Source organism: Rousettus aegyptiacus, unplaced genomic scaffold (assembly GCF_014176215.1).
Source record: "Rousettus aegyptiacus isolate mRouAeg1 unplaced genomic scaffold, mRouAeg1.p scaffold_m13_p_11, whole genome shotgun sequence".
In the NCBI taxonomy this organism is placed as follows: Eukaryota; Metazoa; Chordata; class Mammalia; order Chiroptera; family Pteropodidae; genus Rousettus; species Rousettus aegyptiacus.
The window spans coordinates 57,179-82,764 of record NW_023416286.1 but is presented as its reverse complement, the minus strand read 5'-3'; the positions used below and the strand labels follow the sequence as shown (position 1 = coordinate 82,764).

The 25,586-nt window shown below is 62.0% G+C and overlaps 1 protein-coding gene and 1 pseudogene across 12 annotated transcripts in view; both read left to right on the top strand.

Moving 5' to 3' along the window:
* The window catches only part of GJB6 (gap junction protein beta 6), a 37,785-nt gene extending 18,907 nt beyond the window's left edge, over positions 1-18,878 (top strand). For 8 of the 12 annotated variants that reach the window (XM_036228343.1, XM_036228344.1, XM_036228347.1 and 5 more), the window contains one exon: positions 17,451-18,878. In XM_036228343.1, coding sequence (XP_036084236.1) covers positions 17,451-18,251 — 801 coding nt within the window. In that variant the 3' untranslated portion in view covers positions 18,252-18,878. Of the gene's footprint in view, positions 1-12,050; positions 12,100-12,346; positions 12,630-13,333; positions 17,277-17,450 lie in introns of those variants that run through there. The other 4 variants (XM_016119767.2, XM_016119756.2, XM_016119721.2 and 1 more) reach the window with 4 other exon arrangements.
* Positions 1,285-10,898, top strand: LOC107497641 (annotated as a pseudogene).
* Positions 18,879-25,586: the final 6,708 nt, after the last annotated feature.

Below are 25,586 nucleotides of genomic sequence, written 5' to 3'. Positions count from 1 at the left end.
CAGCCAGCTTGAGGGAGGGCCTCAGGAAACAACAAGCAGCTTAGAGGAGAGTCTGAGCCGCAGAAAATTAGCACTTTCACTTAGAAGAACAATTTGAAAGATTCACCGATATTTCAGCTTCTAAATATTTATCCTTTAGAAACAGAAATTCTGACAAAACTACAAAAGGATATATATGTATATGTGTGTATGTTTGGATAGTTATTAATATATGACTTGTGATGGAAAAAAATTCAAAACCTAAATCCTTTTTAATATGTGACTATTTCCTCAAATGTATAGTATATCTGCATAATGATGGATTATGCAGCTATAAAAAGGAGGCATGTCCACATACAGCTGCGTAGAAAAATGACAATTTGTTGTTTAACCAGGGAAGTTATAGTAACTGTAGAATCTTTACTGTAATTCCAGTGTGTTTAAAAAAAAAACAAAACAAGTGGAAGAATAGATTTGCATACGTAGAAAGTTCTGGAAGAGTACACACTGGTTCGGTGGGGTCATCTTTTGGGGGTTAAGATTATATAGAGCACATTTACTGTTCATTTGTGTGAAGGACTGTTTGATTTTTAATATAATGTGCTTGTATTACTTCCTCCATGGAAGTATTTTCCAAAACTAAAATTCTGAAGTACAACAGCCATGCTTAAATTTTAAAAAAATTTAAACGAGGAAAGGACCATCGCGAAGTGCACATAGCGTCAGGTGTGTTCGTATTGCGGTGCAGCCGTCTCCAGAACTCCCCACCTTGCACGGTGGAACTCTGTCCCCATTGGGCAGCCCTATCCCTCCCCTCCCCTCCAGAGATCTGATAAGATAAACGGGTCCCAGAGTCTGAAATAATTAAAATTCACTTCAGCTACATGTAACAGAACCCTCTCCCCCCAAAACGATTTTTTTTTCGCTTAAATGAAGTCCAGAGGAAGGTTAATCCACAGTTCCCTGACGCCGTCAGTAGCCAGGCTCCATCTGTTTCCTGCCCTGCCATCCTCGTGTGCAAGGTTACCTCGGGGTCTAAAACGGCTGCCGTGCACCAGCCATCACATCTGCAGTTCAAGCAGCAGCACGAGGGAAAAGGGAAGGAACGCAAGGTACCCCTGCCAGCTGTATCGGCCCTCTTTAAAGAGCCTTCCCAGGAGCCCCACCCAGCACCCTCATGTTCACGTTTCTGACCAGGAGCCAGTGGTCACGCCCTGGAGCAAGGACGGCCGGAAAAACTCACTTTTAATCCGAGGTGGCACAAGCGCGGCCGAAGCCAGGGCCGTGTCTCTGAGGAGGGAGGCGATGCCGAGCCCGCGGTGTCTGGCACAGACCGGGCCCGCCGCCACTCCGCAGGCGCCCGAGGAGAGGCGGGTGGCCGCCCGGCTGAGCCCCGGAGGCTGCCGTCCAGGCGTGGGGGGCTTTGCCGACATGGCCGGCGAGCCCCGCTGTTGACTTCGGGGAGGACTTTCGGGGCAGCCACCCAGAGCGGGCCATGTCCTTAGCTGCCTGGAAGGGCGGTGCTGCCACATCCCTGTTCGCTCTGCTTTGAGGCTGGGGCAAATTCTGAACGAATAGTCTCAGAACTAAAGCCGGGGCTGGGTCCTCGGCCAGGAGTCCGGCAGGATTCACAGCGCCGGGTCCGACTCTCCCCCTGTGCCTCTGTCCCTCTGCCCACACCTCTCCCGTCTGTCACTAAGCGCACAAGGAGATACGGGTCGGGAGTGGAAGGGGCCGTGACCCTCCTTGTCGCTGACAGGGCTTTGCACTCTGCACGCATGGAGCACTCAGGGACTCGGGGACGGGTCTCCCCAACATCTTCTGGGGCTCCCCATGTCCCCAGGCCCTAAAGAGAATGTAGGGGAGGCTGGGCATGGGCCTCATGAAAGTGGGGGGAGACTGTGCTGGACACCTCGAGCCCCCTCCCACGCTGAGTGAACCGCGAGTCCAAACCTGGTCACCCTTCCGTGTTCCGTGGATAAATTAATGACACTTACTAAATAAGTGGAAAAACCGGACCCACCCTCCGGTTCTAGCGGGCGATAAAAGCCCCTTTTCCTAACAGTTACTTTACATCTTCTCTTTCTACCTGACTTTCCACTCATTCTCTTTTACAGGATCCAAGCCGTGTAAAGCTATGTGGGTTAATTAGCCTACGTGAATGTGAACCGTAGGAACCTGTTCAATGAGTTCATGACCAAGGTCCCCAGTGGGGCGTTTTCCTCCATGGCCCCTGAGGCTGGGAGGCGGAGGCGGAGGCACGCCCACGTTTCTGGAAGGTTCTCAGCTGAGCCTAGAGACTCAGCGGATCCTCGGAGAAGCCGCGGGCGGCGGCGGGGTCGCTGCAAATGCCCCACGGCCGCCGGGCCCTGCGAGGGGCGCCCGGGACGCGCACGAGGCTCGGGGCGCTGCTCGCATCCGCTTACAGTCATTCTGGGTCGCAGCCACCCCAAGTGTCCGTCGCCGTGCGGGAACTAGAATGTGATCGTGAACCCATCTGGGAAAACGTGCTTTGAGGTGGCTCAGCGATGAACGAGGGTTTTCATCGCGGAGCGAGGGAGGGAGGTGCCGACCGCCCTGGCGGGGTGGCGGGCGCACCGCGTTCCCCCTGGGCGCCAGGCGGGTGGAGACCGCGGTGTCGGGCACCCAGGTCGCTTGGCGTGGCACCACCCACCAGGCAGAGGGCCCGCCGGTGGCGCTGGGTCTCGTCCGCTCTGCCTTGGCGGGTCCTGAGCCGAACACTGTCCACTTCCAGCGATGGAAGGAAACGGGCCTGCGGTCAGTGTGGCGCAAGCCAGGTCGCCGAGGGCCGGGTCTCCTTCCGTTTCAGGATCTCGAAGGCGCCCTCACCTTTAAAATAGGCGTCTTTTTCAACAGCGGAACTCGGTGCCGATTGTCTAAATAGCCTGGACAGCTCTGTCCAGTGGAACTTTGTGTGGGGACGGACCTGCCCTGCCCCAGACGGCGGCCCCCAGCCTCAGGCGGGGGTATGGCACTCGCCATGTGGCTACTGTGACGGGGAACCCGATTTTTAATCTTATTTAATTGAGTTCACTAAAATTCAGACGTAAGCAGCCACGTGCGGCCACGCACTCAGACTGAGCAGACGTGGGAAATCGGGAGGCTCTGCTCGGCCGGAAACGCGACGGTCGCAGGCGGCAGCCCTGGAGGCCTGTTCCCTCCGCATTATCCATCAGAACTGCACGCCCCGAGGAGGGACCCGGCCGGTGGCTTCCCGGTTTACCCCCTGGACACGCGTGTCCTGCCCTTTCTGGAAGTGTCGCCTTTCTGAGTGAAAAGGTTGTTGGAGAAACTTACAGCGTGAAACGAGAGAGCGCGCTCTGGGTGCAGGAAGGGGCGCCACCCGGGGCGGGGTCCTGGGCCCCTGGGGTGGTGTCGACGTGCGCCCCGTGTGGGCCGTGGGAAGGCCGGACGCGACCCGCCGTGCGCCTGCGCCAAGGCCGCCGCGCGGGATCGCGGCTCCTCGGGCCGGGGAGCCGTCTAACCCGTCCGGGCCCCGTCTGCTGAGCCCTGGAGGGCGGCCACGCCTCATGGGGTCCGTGCGAGGTCCGAGTGGGGTGGCGACGAGCTGCAGCCCCGCGTGACCGGGTCCGTGGCACCCCGTGGCACTCTACCCTGAGCCCCCCGGGACCGCGCAGACGGGCTCGGGGCGTCCCTAGGCCCCGGCCGACGCGGCGTCCGTGCGTCACAGGTAGGGAGATGGGCGCGCCCGCCCGGTGTCCCGGCCACGCCCGGTGTGCTCTGGACCGGGCTCCAGTGAGGGGCGCCCCGTCGTCCCGCAGGCAGAGGCTCCCCCTGGGATGCGGAGCCCCAGAGCTGAGGGAGTAGGGGGCCAGAAGAGTCAACGCCTTCCTCAGTGCCCGGCCTTAGGGGGTCACCTGTCTGCCCCGCGCGAAGAGCATAGGAAGCGCCGTCCACTCTGCTTCGAGGACGACGTCGAGTCGCGCGTCCCCCGCATGACGCCGAACCCCAGACTCGTTTCTCAGACAGAGCAGGGCTGGCCAGTGACGGTCCCCGTCGGAACCGCTGTGGGCCAGGCTGGTCGTGTTTGGAGAGAGAGTGATCGTGAAAGTGAGCTAGACGCAGTTCGGGCCGCGTCGTCGAGCCCTGTGTTTCGCAGGGGACGCTGCTGGCCCGACTCGGCAGTTAGGGGCGTGTGTGCAGGCCCCACCCGCCACCCCGGCGGCCAGGTGCCGCCCTGCGCACTGTCCGTGCGGCCGCCGCCTCCGAAGCCGGCGGGCGAGGAATATGGGGAGATCGGAGTACAATTGCACCAGCTGCGACACCTGCATGTAAACTTAAATCCGGCGTGCAGTAGAGCCATCGGCTCTTCGTAATTTCTCGCTTTCTAACTAAAACCTTCTTCCAGAAGGGCTGGCGATGCCTCCCGCGGGGGTCACATGCACCCTGCCGCCTCCCCTCCGTGACCCACAGCAAGGGGGTGCGTTGAGGCCGACTTTAAAGCTGTCGGGGAAAGGACGCCGCGGGGCTCGGTGGGGGCCGGCCGGGGTCCCCGTCTCCCCGGGCTGCTGTCACCGCGGCCCCGTCCTTCCCGGTGCTCACCGCCCTGGTACTGGGCTGCCGGCTCGTTTCCAATGGACCCTGGGCCCCACCGGACTCAGCCCTTGCTTGGCCCTGGGCTGCAAAGCTGGGACCACACGACTCTGCCCCGAACAGCTCAGTGGAAAACTGGCGATCGTAGTGCCAGAAAGCTGGGTGACAGGTCAAGCCCAGGGGCCAGTGGCGGCCAGACCACACGCAGTGAGCATGCTGGTTACACGGTGCGTGGGACATGCCCCGTCAGACCCCTGAACACTGAACTGGTTAAGGGGGCGCCCAAAAAGTTCATGTCCACTTGAACCCGCTTTCAGAAAGAGAAGCCTCGCACCCGCGGCCAACACCGCAGAGGGCTGGGGCTGTCTTCGCTGTTCTGTTGAATCCCGGAGTTTTTAACAGAACTTAGGGGTGCCGGCCGCACCTGGCCCCCCAGAAGCAGCCGCGCAGAGCGCGCGGCTTCGTTCACGGTTTCGTTTTTCTTTCCATCTCCGTTTTGGAGGATCGGCTTTTGCTTGTTTGATTTTTCATTTTAGGATCAGAAACAACAGCTGGCCACAGAAACGGCATCTCCACCCCGCCCAGCACTCGACTTCCCCAGCAGCTCTCGAGAGCAGAGCCCAAAAAGCACCCGCCCTGGGGAGAAGCAGCGCACCCCACCAGGAAGCAGCGCACCCCGCCCAGCCTCCACGCTCTTGCGAAGTCCAGCGTCCAGGGGAGGCTGCCCGCCTGGCCTGCGCCGGCCGCCGGGCCATCTGTAATTCAGGTTAAAACCCAGACAGAAGCAGGCATTGTTCCGACACTGGCCCTGATAACAACCCATGAAAACTCTAGAGCTGGCACAAGAGAAAAGCAGATAACGGCCCAGCGCTGTCATCTGAGCCGAAAGGCACTGTGATTTTTCTTCTAAGGGAACATCTTCAGTTTCCAGGCACGTGGTTTCCAGCTGCAGCTCAGAATTTTCCACTGGGCTCCCTCCTGAGAACAAACTGCCCAGCGGAGAGCGTGCGAGGCCACCACAAGCCCCAGCCGCCCCGGGCACCCTGTAGACCACTGCCAGCTCACCTCAGGCCCCAACTCGGGCCGCAGTTAGCAGAGGCCGGCTTTACCCGTGGGACGCACATTCCCCTGAAAGGGTTATTTTCTGCTTCTCCTTTGCCCGTACAAGTAGGATGGATTCCTCATGCCGGCAGCCCAGGTCTTCTGTGATCACAACGGGCCCTTCTAGGCTGTTAACAATACTTTATCGAGTGCTTCGAAGACAACGAAATGTGCATGTTGCCTGTGACATGACAAAGAGCGCTTTGAAGAAGCTATTGTCGTCCCAGCTCACAGGAGAAGCCCACACTTAGCGGAGCCCCCGCCCGAGGCAGAGCGGCCCATGACCTGGCCCACCCCGACCGTCCCTCACTCGAGGTCACAGCCGCCGGCCGTCCCTCGCCTGCCAAAGCCCAGCACTGCCAGCAGCCCCGCCCGGCCCCGTGAGCCCCCCGCCCGGCCTCATGCTTCCCACTCATCTCGCCATCCTGCCCATCTGTGCCTCTTCCTCGAAGCCCATCCCGGGCCCTTCCCGTGCTGACCCGCGTGTGGTGCCGTGCGGGCCCGTCTCTCGGGTTCGCTTATGGCGGGCAGGGCGGGAAGGGGCCGTCTTTGAGTCAAACTTGCTTTCAAGTCTCAGTTTTTCCGGCCGTGAACTCCGTGGCCTTGGGAAAGTCGCTTCTCGACTTCGTCATGGCTCAGAGCTGCGCTGTCTTGCTGTTCCTACAGGACTGAGCCCAGGGACCAGCTTGCTGTGCACACACTGCCAGCCCTGGGACAGCACTCAGTACGATGCGTGTGCTCACAAACGCTCGTGCGCACACCGGGGCCTCCGCCCCGTCAAGCCTCGGCGTGCATACTCGCCTCCACTGGCACGTCGGGTGTCGTCAAACGACAGCGGAGGAAAGAAAGTGTGAGTGCACAGGAACGATGAGCACCGGACAGGAAAGGAGGCGCTCCAACGGGAGCAAGCAGAGGGCACCCAGGGGCGACCGCTGGCCGCCGGCCCGCAGGACGCTGTCCAGACTGGAGCGGCAGGAAGCAGGGAGACGCCAAGATCGGAGAGGAGCAGGCGGTGCTCAGAACCAGGCCTGGGAGTTCGAAAAAATTACTTCTGAGCATGTGACAGATTTGTTGGACGAGCAGGAAACATTTAAACAATCGAGACATTGAAAACTAAGCAAATGGGAGACACCGTCATTGTTTGCTCCGTGGGTCAGGGGACGTTGGAAGGGGAAAAGCCACACACACAGACACGCTTGGTCCAGATGCGATTATGCACGTGGGTAAATAACGTCAGTCGCCAACGGGGATCGACCGGAACGTGAGCTGTGACTACGCCGAGGTCAGAGGGAAGAGATGTGCGTGCCAGGTGGGCGTGGTGAGGGTTGGGTAAGAACCAGAGCTCGGGAAACCATCGTCGTAGAGTCAGCAGGTCTAAAACCCACACAGGTCAGCAAACATCGCAGTCTCTTCCTCAGAAACGCGGAGGCAGGTGTCAGAACGCTGCCGGCCTTGGGCGGAGTGCCGGCCGAGCCTGGGCAGAGGGCGACCGGTCCCCGTCACAGCCCCGGGTCTGCCTGAATGTTTAGGCCGTGTGCTTTCACTATCGTGTTGAAAATTTTAAATAGTTCCTCTTTTCATTGATACTTAGTTAAAATATGAGAAATACAATTAAAGCCTGTGCTTTACGAATCTGAGTCGTGGAACGTAGCTTTGCCAGTACAATCGGGGAGCTCTTGGCCTTAAGGGAGACAGAGCCGGTCGACAGAGCCGTCCAGCCGAAGGGCCCGTGGCACCCTGAGACGCCCCCAGAGATGTGTCATTGCTGCCGATGGCATCGATGACACCCTGGGCCCTGATTGGAAATGCAAGGCCCCTGAAGACTTCAAATTTTGGCTCTAAATGCTGGTTTCTTGATAGAGAAGAATTCGGGAAAACTCTAGAGAAAGGAAAGGCTGTCACATCCCTGGACTTGCTGGGCGAGCTGTCCGAGGCGACGTGGCCACACGCCCACTCTCCCCTTCACGCCTACGGCGCGCGCGGCCCGGGGCGGCCAGGCGGGCTTCCTGCCGGGTTCTCCCGGAGTCACGACGCCCGCCCTCGCTCACAGGCCAGAGCCCCGTGCCACCCTCGTGCACAAGTGCCGAATGCGGCTCGAGACTCTGGCCCTGCGCTGAGCACACGGCTACCACGGGCACCCGGAAGGGCCTCGCGGGCGGCGGTTCTGTAGCTCGTCTCCCGGGATCCCCGACATCCTGGACCGGATGGAGCGGTGCGGGAGGGCGAATGCCTGACCCCGAGGGACTCAGGGTCAAACGAGGGGTCCAAGGGCGCACAGACCTGGCTCGGGGCGAGCGCCTTGCCAGTGACGGAGAGGGACGGTCTCTGCCGGAGTGGCCAGCCGGCCGCTCCCAGGGCAGCTCGTCCCGCGATGGAGCAAGGACTTCCATGCCTCACTAGTCTGGTTGTCCCCTCCCGGGCACCTGCCACGGGTCCGCTGTGCAGGTAGAAGAGAGACTGTCCCGTTGGAGTGGAGCCGTGACAAAGCCCTTGGAGGCAGCGCCGTCACGGTCACCGCCGACTCTCAGACCCGCGGGCCCCGTGCTGCCCTCCCCGGCCCGCCCCGCACGCGGCCGCGTTCAGTGCCCTGAAGCTGTGACGTTCCCGGTCGTCACCCTAACGCCGGCTCAAAGCAAAGCGCCTGCAGACTCCCCCGCGGTCCCTGTGGTCGGGAGACCGAGAAACCACGAGATTTCGGGCACTCGCCCGTCAGCACATTCGACGCGACAAGCTAAGAGCCAGGGCTGCGTCTGTCCCCACGGAAGGACCCGGTGGGTCTTTGCTGAGACAGGAAGCGATTGCTCCGGGCACGTACTGAAAACGTCCCCCGCTCTGCAGGACGTGAGGAGCCACCTCACCACCTGACAACCTCACGAGGGACTGTTTGTAGAATAACTGATCTTGGGAGAGCGAGAGGCGGGAACCGGCCCCGTGAGCATTGTTGTCGCGATAACGGCGAAAACCGCAGAGCGTGAGGAGGTCGCCGAGCACCACGCAGGGGTGATGCTGACCGGGCCGCAGTGAAGGGTGACCAGGGCGCGGGATGGCCAGGGAGCGGGCGCCGGGGGCGAGAGGGAGCGGAGGGAGCGCTGGGCATGCCCGTTCGGCGGCGAGGGCGGGAGGGCTTCACTCCAAAGCTTCTCTCCCGGCTGAAGTGGCCGTGAAAAGCCGGGACGGCGAGTCAGCCTCGGCCACGGAGCTCCGGGCGTAGGGCGCCGTGTGCACCCAGGCGCACCCAGGACTCCCATGGGCTCCTCGTGTGCCGGACAGTGTCTGCCCAGCTCGGCACCCCGCGCGCTAACCTTACGACAGTCCCAAGCTCCAACCCCGCTGGGAGAGGCTCGTCCCTCAGCGGCACGTGACGCCTCTCCTGCCCGGGGCCGTGGCCTCTCGAGGGCAGTCAGCCCCGGAGGGGTGCACGTGAGCATACGGGGCCAGCTCCGGGCTCCGTCTCGCGGGGCCAGGAGCAGAAAGCGCACCTCGGACCCCTGCTGGGCCGAGGGTTCCGCAGCAAGGTCCCTCAGCCTGTCCTCGGCCCGCTGACCGCAGGCTGAGCCGCGGACTGCCACGTGCCAGCCGAGCCACCGGGCGCCCCGTTCCCAGCCCACCGTGGGAGGGCCAATCGCAGCACGTGCCTCCCAGGACAGCTGTGGCTCAGGGTCAGGCCGAGAAGATGCACCGGCCAGTGCACGCGAAATCAAGGGCTGAACACGTGCGGATCGGTGCACAAGCCTCGGAGAGCGCTGCCTGCAGGCGGAGGGTGTACGGCGGCGTTCCCAGCTGGTGGTCGCGTGTCCGTTAGCTCCTGTCAGTCAAGCTGAACGGACCGGGGCTGAGAGGCCGGCCGGTCAGGGCAGGGGTGAGCGCCGGTGGGTGGCCGGGCCGTCCTTCCGGGCGGCTCCTAAGAGTGGAACGGTATCTTCGGGAAGCTAACGACGCCAAAGGCGGCCGACGCGGTGACACCTGGGAGCCGGCTAAGGCCACGGGGCCCCAACCCCACCTTCGGCGAGAATCGGATGGCAGGTCACAGCACGGACCTAGACGTTCCTTTCAAACACCGCCGGGGCCTTCCCGCCCGTGTGCCAGTGCTGAATCCAAAACCAAGGGACGGAGCAGCCAGGTCCCGATGGGCAGGAGGCGAGGGATCCACCCGTCACGTGAGGGCCCGTCTGTGGCAGACTCCAGGCTCTGTTGCCCCGGAAACGGATAAAGCTGGGACGTCGCCATGTCGCTAGGCAGCGCTGACGGGGGAGGCCGGTCCTGCCTCGGAGCGCCCTGGGGCCGCGCGGAAGGCTCAGTGGGGCTTCTCTGCGGGTTCACGCCGGAAGGGCGCACACGGGTCCCTCTCCCACGTGTGTCTAGGGAGGCGTCAGTCTCCAGGACCACCGAGCCGTGCTCCCGACACGGACCGTGAAGGGCCGAGCGACCCATCGCGAGTCACCCTGAGGGAGCGCGCCCCCCACGCAGGCCCGGTGGGGCCTCCGTCCTCCACGGGAAGGCTCTGGGACTCCGGACCATCGAGAAGACGCGGAGGGAAGACCAGCCTGGCGAGCGCCGGTCGCCGGTCACACCAGAAGCCGCGTCCGCGGAGCCCTGCGCTGCTGAGACAACATGGCTCACGATGCGGTCAGCGCCCCGGGCGCCTTCGGTGTCATTAGCATAAAATGTCTAGTTAACCAGCTTTTCCGTTTTCAGATGAAGATCCCAGCACACCCGTAAGTTTCACAGTGTCCGTGTTTAATTTCTGGTGCAACAGGACCTCATCTGACGAGAGGTGGGCCCTGGGGGGTGGGGCCAAACCCCGAGAAACAGGGCGAGACCAGACGTCGGCGCCGCGGGGCCGTGTCCACAACCCGCGCAGGAGAAGGCGTTTCGCGGTGCCGACGTGGCCGCCTTCCGGGCCCCTGAGCAAATGCGGCACGTTCTCTGTGGCTCCTTGGGTTCGAAGCTCTTCCCCGGATGGGACCAGCATCGAGGCCCCGTGGGTCCGAGTGTCACTGCCCAGTGAGATGGCGCCAGCCGCAGGAGGGGAGCCGCAGGCAGGCCTGCGTCGGGAGCAGAAGCCGGTCCCAGGACTGCCGGCGGTGCCATGTGGGCTCGGCTGACCGACATCCAAACGCACATGAGCAGCACCTACTACGCGCACAGCACTCACCCACCCGGTGCTGGGAATGCACAGAAGGCCCACAGCCGCGCGTAACCCCCAAAGAGCAGTTCAGTCTGCTTTACAGTGAACTCATTGCTCTGTGCAAACACGAGCTCGCTGGAGTGTGTTTGGGGGGAGGGGGGGGGGGGAGGGAAGCCGGCAGAGGAGCCACGGGGGAGGGGGGGGCAGCGAGCACCCGCCAAACCCGGGAGGCTGGCAGGCTGTTGGAGGCACAGGGCACGTGAAGGCAGCAAGTCTCCGCGAACGAGCCTGCGACAGGTGTGTGTGCGTCTCGGGCAGCCGTGCAAGGCCATTCCGGGGTCGCCCCACAGCCTCCAAGCGCGTCTGGCTGGGGGGCACCTCTCTGGAGCCCTGTCCTCTAGCAACACGTTTCGGAAGGAGGATTTTTATGACACTTGGTTCTTCTTTCCTGACCTCGAAGAGACACCCTAAGAACTGTCCCCAACCCTGCTGTGTGAGGGAGTGTGACCTAACAGGCGGCATCTGGTTTAGGTGGGGGCATTTTTAATTACCAGCCAATTTTGTGGAAGAAGCATGTCACGCATCTCCAGTGTGAGGAAGGACAGGTCCGAACCTGCCAAGGCTGGTCCCTGCGAGGCTTACAGCATTTCCGCCCCACCAGACAGGAGCACCCAGGGGCCCCCAGCCCTGTCTGCGAAGGTGGGGGGCCAGGGGCTCCCCGTGGTGGCTGCTTCCCTGAGTGGCTTCTGAGGACACAGGTGTCACACAAACTGCCCCCTAACTAACAGCGTGCACCGTCGCCGAGCCGGTCACCCCGGAGGACAGGGCCCGCAGGGTCCTCGGTCCTGCGGCTGTAGCGGGTCGCACAGTCCACGGGGAAGAGGGCGTCCGGGGTCGGGGTCGGGCCTCGGCGCGCGGCAAGCCCCCTGGCCGGCCCTGTCCCTAGCGCTCTCGGGGCCTGGGGGCGTGGCCGCCGCGGGGGACCTGAGCCCCACCCCCAGGCCGGGCGACCCGCCCAGCTCCCCTGAGGCAGGGGAAGACGAGGGAAGGCGGAGGCTCCGCTGGGAGCCCCACCCCGGCCCCCCAGGCCCGCCCCGCACCCCGCGCCGTCCCGCGCGCTGGCCTGGCCGCCCCGCGCGCGCGTCAGGGCGGAGGCGGGGCGCGCGGCTAAAAGGCGCTGCAGGTGGGGGAGCCGCCGGGACCGCTGGCGACCGACAGACCCCGAGCCCGCGACAGACCCCGCGCCGGCGACCGACAGACCCCGCGCCCGGACCCGCCGGCAACCGACAGACCCCGCGCCCGCGCCCGCCGCGCAGGTAGGAGAGCGGGCGGGACGCGGTCCCCCCGGTCCCCTGGCGGGCGCCCCGGCCCCGGCCCTGGCCCCGCGCCCTCCGCGCCCCGGGCATCCGGGTGGCCCCCTCGGCCCGCACAGCAGGCGTTGTGAGTGCATCGCGCCCGCGCGTCCGAGGCGCCGGCGGGACCCCGCGCCCGGCCCCACCTCCTGCTGCGTTTGGGGGTTTGCTCGGATCTGGGGGCGGGACTGCAGCGCAGGGGGGGGGGGCAGTGTTTAAGCTCAGGCCCCCCCACACCGTGGCCGGTGGGCGCACCCCAGGTGGGACGCACCCCGTGACTGTGCGGTGAGACACAGGACAATAATGCCAATAATACAATTACCGAACAATTACCGGACACCAGTAATTAAGTGTCCTTGGTGACACAGTCAGTTTAAAGGTGGAGGCACCAGAAGCGACTTCCTGTCTGGCGAAGGAGGCCGGGGTGCCACTGGCCTCACGGCTCCTGCCACTTTGGGGGGCGAGCCTCCCTTCCTGGAGAGCAGGGCAGTCAGGTGAGTGGCCTGAGTCCAGCTCTGGACGCGGCAGGGACTGGCGTCCCACAGCCACGCCGGACAGTGGCCGTGACCCGCGTCCCGTGTCCCAGGGAGGGGGTCGCGGTCGGTTTAGTGCCTGCTTGAGCCTAAGGCCCCCGCTGACGGTGCCGCAGAAGCGTTTCCGGCCCCAGTGCCGGCAGAGCCTAGGCAGCCTTCCGGAAGGCGCCCTGCCCAGGCACTGCCCCCAGAACTGCAGGGGGGCCGCTCAGAACGGCCCCTGCCGGGCCTTTGTCTGGTGTCCGGATCCCGGAGACTTGGAGGGTGTTGTCTGAGCTCTGCCAAGGAGGGGGAACCGCGATGGAGCCAGAATGTCAACACCCCCGCCTGTAACACCCCGGGAGAGTGGGGGACGGGGTGCTGGGGCGAGCAGGCTCCCACTGCCCTCGCGGCAGCCACCGAAGCCGGAGCCCACGCTCACCACCCTGCCGCCTCCCCGGGGTTTATTTTAAAGCAGAATCTGATCCAGGTAATGGTGACTTGGTCTCTCTTTCTTACCCTTTCTCTGCGGAGTTGCAAGAGCATTAGGAAGGCGGCCTGCAGGTCTGGGCGAGCACCTGCCTTGGCAAACCCCGGCGTGCAGGTCCTTAGCGGGCGGCCGTGCCGAGCGCAGACAGTCCAGGAGCCGTGTGTGGTTCGAACACAGCAGTTTAAATGCCGGGCCGGGTCCTGCCCAGGCTCGGTCCACAAGGGCGCGAGCCTCCCACGCCGACCCTGTCACGGCCGAGGCTCCTGCTCTGCGGCTCGACCCATGCAGGGGAACTGGTCCCATTGGCCTCTTCCTCTCCCAATCCCAGGGCCGTTTAACTCTGGTCAGACGTGAGTGTCTGAGGAGGACAGTTACTTGAATGACCAGAGACTGCTCCGTGAAAGTCATCTTCTCAGCTCTTTGAATTCTTACATGGACTAAGAAACACGTGTAAGTCTATGAACTGTCCATTTTTATATCTAGACTCCTTAGACAGAAAGACATTTTTCATTTTTATTAAGTTAATTTCGAAGAAATAGTAAATACCAAATGCATGTTTTCACTGGCCGTTACTTTGAGAGTTGGTGACGTTTTGAGTCATTAAATTTAAAAATCATCTTTCATGTTGTCCCTTGAATGAGTGGAAGATTCTAGAGACAGAAGACGTAGATTCTCCCCGAGGAAGGAGCCAGCCAGCCGAGGTTTTTCTTCTTTAGACTGCTTGTGGGGGGCGGGGGGCACGTCCCGTTTCTCAAACTCCCTCTAGTCCCATTTTACTTTGATTTTATTGTCACTTTCACTCTCTTTTTATTTTTAATGCTCGTGGAGGGGGCGAGAGGCTTGCGGTTGGTGCTCGCAGTTTCCTCTCGTTGGGGACACGAGTCTGTGCCAAAGATTTCGTTTTGATTTCGTCGTGGCTTCGCGCTGCGGAGCACCAGGCTGAAGGCCGAGCGGTGGGCACGTGCAGGAGCCGTGGAGGTGGCCACGTGTGTCCTCCACAGATCCCGACGTCCCGGAGCCCGGCACAGCTCTGCATTCGTGCCGCGACGTGCCACACGGGCTCCCGGGTGACCTGCCCTGGGTCCCCTCCGGCCACCGGCTGGGCATCAGGCTCAGGGGTGCTCGCTTTGCTGCGACGTCAAGCCTTCAGCCGTCCGGCTCCTCGACTCTCCACAGGAACGTGGGAACCGTGAGGGGCGTGTTTAAGAGTGTCACCTGAAGAGGACAGAACCACCCAGAAGCCCCTCTCCAGCCCGCGGCGTGTGCCGAGGGCGGCGCTGGCTTCTGGCCGGGGCTTCGGTTTCGGTCCCATTGTCCATGAAGCTGGCACGGCATTGTCGAGCAGACTAGTCAGGGTTGAATCTTAAATAAGAGATTTTAGAACAATTGCGGGATCCCATCGCTGCAGCAGCATGCTAACGGGCTGACGGGGTCTGAGTTGTGGCAGGAGGAGTGGCCCGGCTCCATACGCCAGTGTCCGGTGACCCCGGCCGTCAGGCGCCCCGTGACCCCGGCCGTCAGGCGCCCCATGACCCCGGTCTCGCGGACGCCTTGCTCTCTGCCCTGGTGCTGTGTGGTCCCCGGGCAGAGACGGAGGGCCGGCGGCTGTGCCTCTGTCCCCCAGCCGGGGCGGCCTCGCCTGCCCAAGCGCCCGGTCAGGAGCGAGCAGAGCCCAGCCCCCTGTCACAGCTGCCGCTCCGCCCGGTGGGAGCGAGGCCCGGGGGACGCCGGGCGCTTCCTGTGACTGCGGCCGTGCACATGGCGGGAAGCTCGGGGTGGTCCGCGGCCCTGACGCCCCTGCCCTCGGTGCCCCCTGGGAGGGCCACATGCAGGCCAGCTGCCCCGGATGCTGGGGACCAAACGGAAGCACAGAAAGGGAGCTCTCGGTGTTGGAAGCCGCGTGCCCTCCCGAGGGCCTCGGAGCACAGGGGCTGCGGCGACTCGGGGACAGCGGTCCTTGCTGGCCGTTTCTGCCGCGAGGGACAGTAGGGCCTTTGTCTCTTGTGCGGGAAGGCGCCGCGAATCGGGCGCCTTGCTCTCCGCCGACCGACTGTCTTGGGTGACCAGTGGCCCAGACGCACCCGCGTCAGGGTTTAGCCACGGGTTTTCCTGAGCGACCGGGGAGTTTCACTTCTTTTTCTTCCTTTAAAGACGCAGGTGAATTGCTGGTTTTTAGTCAAACTCAGTAAGGCGTAAAGTAAGATGGACTATTTTCCGTTGAGCTTTGCTCCTTGGAGAGAATGTCTTCAGAGTGTGCGATTCAGGGGCCCAGAGGGGTCCACGGGACTAAAGCTGCCGCCGTGGCCCTTGTCCCTGCTTGTTTGTTCAAGGAGAAGCCAGAGGAGCAGAAGTCGGGGACCCCGCTTCTAGCAGGCGGGGCTGCAGTCCTGTGGGGCCCGGGCCCTCCGGCCCAGAGCCTCTCCGCTGCCCCTGGCTGGTGTGCTTCCTCGCAGGGCGGGCGGTGACTGCTGACCCCAGGTGAGCCACCGGTCAGGCAGGTGTGCAGAACTCAGAAGCAGCCTCTTTACCTGGGGGCCCTTTAAATGCTCTGCAGTCTGAGGGTTTGAGTGAACTTTTCTCCAATGCCGTGGAGACTTGCCGGTGAGGTGCTCAGTGGGACACGTTTGCTGGTTAGTCGGAGACCGTCTTCATTTCACAAGCAGGCAGGACAGACTCCCTAAGGGGACAGCTCACTGGCCGCACCCCAAAAGGCCCCCAGATCAGCACAGCAACAGCTAGGAAGGTGCGGGGTGACGGCTTCCCCTGGGGACCACGACATCGCCGCACAGTGCACGTTGCCTAGAGCGAGTCTTTCACATCAGAGATGAGTTTCCTGGGGTCAGCGGCAGGCGCCCAGCCGCCGGGCTGGGCATCGATGTGTTACGGACCAGAAACCTCAGCTTCAAAGAGTTTATGTTTAAAGAGCTGGACCTATTTTGTTTTCCTGAGCATCTTCTTTTTTTAAAAAAGCAAAATCCTGGCTTTCTGTTCCTTCTACCTTTGGATCCAGTTCTTAGTTCTAGGCCAACACAGCAGTCAGGCCCTCGGCGCCCACCCCCTCCGCCCCCCGAAGGAGCCCCCAGCTCTGCGCCCTGCCGTGCTGCAGCCGGGACCCCCAGCCTGCCGGCGCCGGGCCGGGGTCCTCCTGCAGCCCAAGCCCGGGTGTCTCTGAGGCAGCCTTGCCGTCCACCATCAGCACCCAAGGCCTCCAGATGCCCTCGGGGAAAGCGTCAGGAACCGCAGAAGCGCGGGTGCCGTGGGGCCCCCGTAAACGTCATCGGACCCTGATATGCCTGTGCCTCTGCCATGGTCACGGCGACGGCCGGCCAGCTCACGGCAGGGTCACGGGCCCGCCTGGAAAGGAGCCTGAGCCAGCGCACCCTGCCTGCGCTCGAGAAAGTCTGAGATGGCTACGAAAGGCCTCGGTGACTCCCCCGTCCCCCAGGAGGGTGGGCGGGTTTTCTGAGGGAGGGTCTTCCACTTCCAGAAGATTCTCATGGCCTTCGTCACTGATGGGCCCTTCAGTCTGCGGCAGCGTGGAAGGCCTCTGCGTGGGTGCGGATGGGTCCGCAGGGCCAGGGGCCCTCTCCGCGGGCGTCGGGCAGGCGCCCACGGGGAGGAGGCTCCGCCCAGCAGCGGGTCCTTCGCGTCACTGGGTGCGGCGGCGCCTGCCGGGGAGGGAAGTCGCTGGGTGCGGCCACCCGCCGGGGAGGGACGGCTACCACTGGTGGCCGCAGTGGATCAGCGAGCACTTTGGACGTAAGCCGCGATTCTGTTTGGGAAGTGTGTCTTCCCACAGGTACGGTGTCAAGTTCCCTCGGAGCCCAGGATTACGGCCAATGACGTTATTTAAGCTAGAAATAAATACAAGTATATTGTGTACAGTAAACCAGGATCTGGTTTCACGTTCTCCCTGTTTACTCTGCTGGGTCGCTCCGATGCGTGACCTTCCTTCCCAGATGAGCCATTTTTCGGCTGCTGGCTGCTGGGGACCCTGTGAGCTCCCTGGGCGAAGCGAAGCCAGTGTGGCCTGTGGTTCCGCAGGGACCGCGCAGGACCTGGGAGGACGGAGGCGACCCACGCGCCTGTGTGTGTGGCCAGCAGCTACCTGCTGCGCAGTCGGACTCAGCGGAGTCGAGGCGAGAACCCCAAGAGTCATCCCTGACCCAGAGCCTTGGCCTGTGTCTGAACGCCGCCTCCCGGCAGCTTGGGGGTTGGAGGCGTCACCTGGCACGGCGCACCCTTGGGTGTGTGGCCGTTTTACAGATTCGGGGCCCGCCCACTAATCCCATTGCCGGTCTTTGTCTGCGCAGGGCCGAGCCGGCGCCATGGACTGGGGCACGCTGCACGCCTTCATCGGCGGCGTGAACAAGCACTCCACCAGCATCGGGAAGGTGTGGGTCACCGTGCTCTTCATCTTCCGCGTCATGATCCTCGTGGTGGCCGCAAAGGAGGTGTGGGGCGACGAGCAGGAGGACTTCGTGTGCAACACGCTGCAGCCCGGCTGCAGAAACGTGTGCTATGACCACTTCTTCCCCGTGTCCCACATCCGGCTCTGGGCGCTGCAGCTCATCTTCGTGTCCACGCCCGCCTTGCTGGTGGCCATGCACGTGGCCTACCACAGGCAGGAGGCCGCCCGCAGGTTCCGGCGCGGAGAGAAGAGGAGCGAGTTCAAGGACCTGGAGGACATCAAGAGGCAGAAGGTCCGGATCGAGGGCGCCCTGTGGTGGACCTACGCCAGCAGCATCTTCTTCCGCATCGTCTTCGAGGCCGCCTTCATGTACGTCTTCTACTTCCTGTACAACGGCTACCACCTGCCCTGGGTGCTCAAGTGCGGGATCGAGCCCTGCCCCAACCTCGTGGACTGCTTCATCTCCAGGCCCACGGAGAAGACCGTCTTCACCATCTTCATGATCTCCGCGTCTGTCATCTGCGTGCTGCTGAACGTGGCCGAGCTGGGCTACCTGCTGCTGAGAGTGTGTTTCCACAGGTCGCGGGGCGCGCGGAAGCCGGGGAGCCCCACCAGCCACGCCCTCACCGAGCGCAAGCAGAACGAGGTGAACGAGCTCATCTCCGACAGCGGCCCCAACGCGGCCCCCGGGTTTCCCAGCTAGACGCTCCGGAGCGCGGCGAGCCGGCTCCTGGCACACCCGTCTGCCCCGGAGGCACCGACGCGAACCCCGAACCCGTCCACACGCTGGGGACTTCGTCCTCACGAGGGCTTTCCCAACGCTCAGACGCCCGAGTCCACGTCCGCGGAATGACCACGCCGTGCGGCCGGCTCTGAAGGCGGGCGACTGCCTCGACGGCACTCTCCTGTCTGTTTCAAGGGGCTCGTCCGACACGGGGGCATTTCCCGAAAGCTTAGGGACGTAGCTGCTGTCGATAAAGAACGGTTACCTAGAAACGTGCTTGTATTAGGATAAGGTACTTTTTTGTAGGGTCGGATGTTTTAGTTCTGACTTCGAATTTATATAAAGTATTTTTGTAATGACTGGTTTAGAATTATACCGAAGTATCTAAATTCCAAACTTACTCTGTCTTGTAAATATCGTCTTCTATTGTCCACCGACACACGGGTGGACCGCCCGGCGCCCAGCAGGCGGGAGGCGTTCGCGGGACCCCAGCATCCCTGCCTTCCGGGCGCAGACAGCCGGGGGGTCGCAGGAAGCGCTTAGAACCCAGCCTAACCACAACCGCTGTGACTGTCTCGCCTCAATAAAGATGAGCCCCCCGCTCCCCTTCCTGTGTGGTCTGAGTCTCTGCTCCGTCAGGGCCACCGTGCTGCAGCCCGGGGGCTGAGCAGAGCCGGGCGCTTCTCCCGGGGAGGCTGCCGGTTCCCGGGCGGACTTGGCCCAGAGTTCGTCGGGGACTTCCTGGCCCGTGAGTGACACCAGCTTCGCGGGCCACCATGCCCTCTGCTGGGGGGCGGAGGGGGGGTGCCCAGGACATGGGGGAGTCCTCTGCATCCGTACCACCTGTGGGGGAGGACACGGGGGGAGCCGCCAGGCCGTCAGCCCCCCCTGAGCACAGCCCACATCGGCTGAGCCCCTCGGTGCGTGGTGGCCAGCAAAGCGCCCGGCCTCGCAGCGCAGACGGGAACCAACCGCCCTCTCCGGGAGCTTCCGGGTCGGACATGGGTGCCTTTAGGTGGGTGTCGGTGGGTCAGCGCAGACCGGTCCCTCCAGACCATAATACACGCGCGCAGCTGACAGAGTCAGCGTGCGCCACGCCCGGGACCCCTGGGAACCCACAGACGCACACCGGGGCGTGACGCGGCCTCTCGAGGAAAACGAGGAAGTCGTTCTCATTTTCTTCAGGGTCCAAAGCAAGTTCCAGACGGGTCATTTCATCCACAAAAATTTTAGTCTTGATCGATCAAACGCGAGAACTACCCTTTAAAAACAAAACCGCAGCCTCGTCCCCCAAAACACCTGGTCCGCTCTGGCGGTCCCCAGTCGTCCTCTCAGGCCTTTTCTTCCCCCGACCGGGCGGGGCACAGACAAAGCCCCTGCTGGAGGGAGGGGGTCTGAAGGCCTGGGTAGCGGCCCTAACCCCAGGCGAGCGGCTGCCCCCCCGCCTGCTCTTCCGACTCCAGGCCCTCTCGTTCCCTGTCCCCTCTCGGCTGACCCTCCTGTCTGCTCTGCACCCTCCCGAGTGCCCCACGCTCGAGGTCCCCTTCCCCCACCCCCCACCCCGCACAGGCCCTTCAGGCCCCCACACCTGCCGGCCTCGCTGGCCACCTGCACCTCGGCCCCTCGCTCTGACCCGCTCTCCCCACGGAGCCGCGGTCACACAGGGGCGCTCTGAACGCTGAGCCCGGCGGCCTCTTCCCCGCGGTCATCTTCACGCCCTGCGGCCTGTCCCTGGCTCCCAGGACGCTGCCCAGCCCCTGGGTCTCGCCGCCCCCCGCGCCCTGGGCTCCCGTGCTGGCTTCTCTCCCTCTCCCCGTCCCCGACCGTCCCTGGGGTGGGCACTGTGCCTCTCCTCACCGACACCGCCTCTGGAGACAGCAGCCCGACTGCGCGCGTGAGATCGCGGAGGCTCGAGGCTGGAGAGGGTGAGTAACCGGCCCCGGGTCCGGAGCCGGCACGCGGCAGAGCCGGGGCTCCAGCAAGATCCGGCCGCCCCGGACCTCGGACATCAGACCTCGACGGCTTAACCCCGAGGGCACGTGCCAGGGGCCCACGCGGCTGCCTGGCTCCGGGAGGCACCTATTCACGCCTGTTCTCTGCTGCAGCGCGTCCCCCAGGCCGGATTATTCTGAGGCGAACCCCAGACGCGTCGTCTGAAACATTTCGACACGGATCCCCTCAGAGTACAGACGCAACTTTGCAAACGCAAGCGTGGCGTGCACGCCGCCGCCACCAAAAAGGTCCGGTCTGTGCTCGCCGTTCCCCACTGGCCTATCGGTGTTTTTCAAAACTGAAACTTGTTATCTTGAGACAACTACAGATTCGCCAGTAGGTGTAAGAAACGGTGTGGAGGCCCACTCCGTCCCCCACAGGTGGCACCTTGCGGAGCAGACAGGCAAGGTCCCCGCCAGCGTAAGGACGCCCACACAGGGGCGCACAGGACAGGACGCCCCTGCCGCCCCCCCCACCCCCCGCCTGGGCCCGGCCCCCACCGCCTGCCCCCGCGGCCGGCATCTCGCATTTCAAGGACGGCAGGTGGGGGAGCCGGCAGGTGTTAGCCCGCGGGCACCGAGTTTCCCTGGCGGCCACGGCTCCGGCCGTCGTGCGTGCCCTGGGTGACGTCCCGAGCTGTGGACGAACCGCGGCGGGTGGCTCCTCAGCCACGCCGGAGGGACCGAGCGTCCTCGTCCTCGCTGGCGCCGGCTCCTCACTGCCCGTCGCCTCGGCCGCTCACCCTGCGCCTCCCCGCAGGCTTATTTGCCGTCTCTGCATCCTCCTCACGTCTTTTGCCCGTTTTGTGATCGACCGATTGTTTTCCACCGTCGAGTTGGGGAGTTCTTCGTATTCTCTGGCGACCAGTCCTCGGGCAGACAGACGCGGTCCACAAATAATTCCTTTTCCACTGCGTAGCTTTTCTGCTCACCTTCCTAACAGGGTCTTTTGCAGAGTGCTACTTTTTCATTTTAACGAGGTCCGATTTATTGGTTTTCTTCCTCTATGAATTGTGGTTCTGGAATCGAGTCCAAGGACTCTCGGACTAGCCCTCGATCCTGAAGATTTTCTCCTGTGTTTTTTTCCAAAAGCTGCGTGATTTTACGCGTTGCACTGGAGTCCGTGGTCCGTTTTGTGCTCGTTTTTATGAAAGGCCCGGACTTCAGGTTCACCGTTCTCCTGCCCCCCGACGTCCGGTCACCCCGTTCCTCCCTGGGACTGCTTTTGCGCCTTCGTCGGAAGCCAGCTGGGCGCGTTTGGGGGCCACTCCCGGGTTCCGAGTTCCACCCTGCGACCCGCGGGCCCACCCGTCCCCCCGAAGAGCCGCGGTTACCGCACCACGGAAACGTCTCGCGATCTTGCGCGGGGCGCCCCCTGCCGCCCCCGCGTTTCCAGACTGCTTTAGGTGTTTCGGTTCCTTTGTCTTTCCACATAAATGTTAGAATAATCTCGTCTGTGTCCACGAAAGGCGCTGCTGGGTTTTCGATAAGAGCGGCTGTGAGCCCGTGCGTCAGTCCGGGGAGAACCGGCATCTTTGCCGCGCGAAACGCTGCCGTCCGCAGACACGGCGTGCGCCCCGTCCGGTGAGACCTTCGGGTGCTTCCTTCAGCGTCGCGAAAGCCCTCATTACGCTCGCTCCCGAGTGTGGCGCTGTCTCTGGCTGTGGACAGGACGGCGCTGTAACCACAGTGTCCATGTATCCGTCACCTCTGCATAAAAAGCCGTTTTCGTTTACGTGCCGGTGCCCCGTGATCTTGCCGGACGCACCGCTGGTTCTGGGTTTCTGCAGGTTCCTTGGGATTTTCCACGTGGACGAGCCCATCATCTGCAGCCAGGGATGGTTCTGTTTCTTCTCTGATGATCTGAGTGTCCTTTCTCGCTGTGTCCCTCTAGCTGGACCTTGCCGCGCTGGACGGTGGAGCACGGGCCGGGAACGGAGAGGCCCGGCCGCTCCCGGCCGTGAGGCGACAGGGCTCCCCCGTCTGGTGTGGCCCGCGGGCTGCTGTGGCCGCTGCTCACCGAACAGAGGAGAACGTCCTCTGCTCCTGGTTTTATGAGCGGTATTTATTTATTTTTATCCTGAACGGGTGTTGAATTTTGTGAGGAAAAAAATAAAAAAGTGGTATGTTAACGGGTTCGATCACGTGACGCGTCTTCCGCAGCCCGTGGCCGTGGCGGGCGACGCCGACGGCCTTTCGCACGGGGAGCCAGCCGCGCACCCCTGGGACGAGCCGCCACGGTCACGGCCTCTGCCTTTTACCTGGGCTCTTTAGACCGTTTCAGGCTCAACGCTGCCATTTTATTTTTTTCCGTTTGCTACGTCTGCTTTTTTAATTTCTGGTTTTTCCCCGGCCTTCCTGTTGTTTGCATAATTTTTTTTGTTTTTAATTCCATCCTTACTTAGCTCACGCTTTTGTGCGGACCGTCGCGTGCTGTTCCTAGCGGCTGCTCTCTGGGTATTGCGCTATCCATGAGCATTTTCACAGTCTACCACTGCTGTCATCTTCCCAAGTCCGCGCGAACCACAGGCCCCCTCCCTGGCCGTGCCTTCCAACCTGCTCCACTCGGAGTCGTCTCAGGCATTTTCTCTGCACATTCGTGGCCACACCAGACAGTGTGACTTTTGTTTCAACTGTCGAACGTTATTCGGAAAGCTCAGGAGGGGAAGGAAAGCCTGTCGTAGGAACCCACGCTTTTGCTCGCCACGTCCTTCCTTCCTGATCTTCTAAAGCCCCTCTGTAAATCCTTTCTTTTCTGTGTAGGGAACGTCCTTTAGCCACTTTTTAATGACAGGGTTCTTGGCCACAAAGTTTCCCTGCATTCCTTCATCTGAGAATGCCTTGATCACCCCTTCGTGCACGGAGGGTATTTTTCCGGGGAATAGACTTTTAGGTTGTGCAACCTGAACATTGTGCAACGTGCTCCGGCATCCGTGATTTCTGATAAGAAATCCTCTGCAATTTGAATTTTTCTTCGGTTTTCCCTGTGGGTGGGGTGTTGTTTTCCCCTGGCTGCTTTCACATTTTTTTTTTCTGTAGTTTTCACAAGTTTAATTCCGACGTGTCTTGGTATGATTGCTTTGGGGTTATCCTCGATGGGGTTAACGTCTTCAATGTGCGGGTCTCTTGCTGAAGCTGGAAAGTTTTCAGCCATTATTTCTTTGAGTGCTCTCTGCAGTCCGGCCCTTGTCCTCCGCTCCCTCCGGGACGCCGGCGGCACAGGCCCGGGGGCCGCTGCGGCGAGGCAGGTCCCTGGGGCTCCGGGCACTTCTTCAGCCTCCATCCTCTCTCTTGTCCCGAGAAGTGGCTTTTATTGTTCCGGAGTGCTGATTCTTCCCTTTCTTTCATCCATCTGCTGCCGAGCCCACCCGCTGAACGTTTTGTTCTGATTACTGTATTTTTTGAGTTCTAAGATTTCCATTTGGCTCATCTTTGTATTTTCCATTTCTTGCCGAGACTCTGTTTTTCCGTTTGGTTCTAACGTGTCTGTGATTGCTTGTCTAAGTGTTTTTCTCATGACTCCGTGAAAATCTTTGTCAGATTATTCTAACATTTCTTTCTTCTTGGCTTTTGCATGGTTTTTTTTTTTTTTTCCATTCGATTTGAAATATTTCTGGTATGACAGGGAACTTTGATGTGTCGTGAGACACAGCTCTCACGTGAACCGTCTTTTTTAGCTGGCTCTCCCCCTGGGTGGGGGCAGCGCCTCCTTACTGTCGGGGGTAGAAGTCGGGGTCTCCTCGCTGACACCTGCGGTGAGGAGGGCTCCTGGTGACTGCCGGGCAGGGGCGGGAGCGGGGTTCCCTGCGGGGTCTCCCTGACACCTTGCTGTGAGGGGCGGCCGTGCTCCTGTGGGCAGTGGGGAGGGTCCCGACTCTCCACCCACACCACGGGGCGGGGGCCTCATCACCACCAGGGATGGCCCCAGCTCCCCTGAGCCGTCTCTGGCGCCCGCTCTCAGGCAGCGGCGAGGTGCCCCTCGGCCCCCGTCGGGGGTGGGGAGCCGCATGGATTTTCTGTGATGTTGGGCGAGTGTGCAGCGTTTCCAAACCGCCTCTGAGTTGCTAGGCTTCCCCGTTCCTGGTCGCTGGCTGGAGACAGAAGGCTTTTCAGGGCTGTTTGTGGGATTGTTTTTGTTTTTCTCCGCGCCCATTGGTGTTTTGGTTACTGGCCTCTTTGGCTCCAAGTGTTGGATTTCTGAGGCCAAAAGAACAGACAACTCGCCCCCAAGGCCCGTACCTGGTCTGCCCTCTCTCCACCTTCAGAGTCTTCTCATGTTTGTTTTTATATAATTTCCAGGGTTTTAGTTGTACTTAGCCAGAAATACAGGAAAAGTGCATCGAGCATCTTCCCAGATGCAAACCTTCTCCCTCCTTCCAGGTAGTAGTGCGCATAGGAATTGATGAGATCCACACATTGTGGTCGGCCGAGGCCGACGGTCTCTTAAATCCCTCTCTTGGTTCCCCATAAGTCTTTTACTTTCTCGCGGCTCTTTTGTTTTTCCAGAATCTGGGTCATTTGTCTCCCGGAGTCTCTCGCGGCCCGGACTTTGCCGAGCTGCGTTTCGTGGGGCTATTCAATCTGGGTCGTTTGTCTCCCGGAGTCTCTCGCGGCCCGGACTTTGCCGAGCTGCGTTTCGTGGGGCTATTCAACATGCTCTTCCGTCCTCGGTGTTCTCTGTAAACTGTTGGACCGACATCTCAGCTTGTCCACATCAGCACGTGCCCCTGGCTTTCCCACCGTTTCCCGGGGCCCCTCGCTCATCCCCACTCCAACTTCCTCCCGCCTGGAAAGCGCTCCCGCCTGCCTCCTCCTCCAGCCTGTCCTCCGAGACTAGCTCATTCCCCAGACTCTGCCCCTCCCCCCTCCCCGGTGTCCCAGTGGTCTCCTCGCCTCGGCGGGGGCAGGGGCGCCCGGACGGAGAAGAGCCGGTCCCCTTCACCTCGTCTCTCGTCCAGTGAGCTCCCAGCTAACTGGGGTCTTTTCTCCCCAGCTCTGTGGCCGGCCCTCGGCACGGGCAGAGGCTCATCGGCTCGCCGTCCCGGGGGCGACCCGAGGCGGCTTTCTGACGCCCTGCCAGCGACTTCCCCGGCTGCCAGCCCCGCCGTTGCCACGGTTTCCCCCACCTCCCTGGCGCACTTAGGTGACTGCTGATGGAAATGCCGAGCACGGCCAAGGCCTTTTCGGGTCGCTTTCAGAGGGAAAAGAGTAGGAGCGGCAGAACGCCTCGAAGCCATTCAGACGTCGGAACACAGTGGGGAAAATTCAAGATGAGGAACGAAATGAGTGCGAAGCGGGGCCAAGAACCCTTTTAAAGAGAATG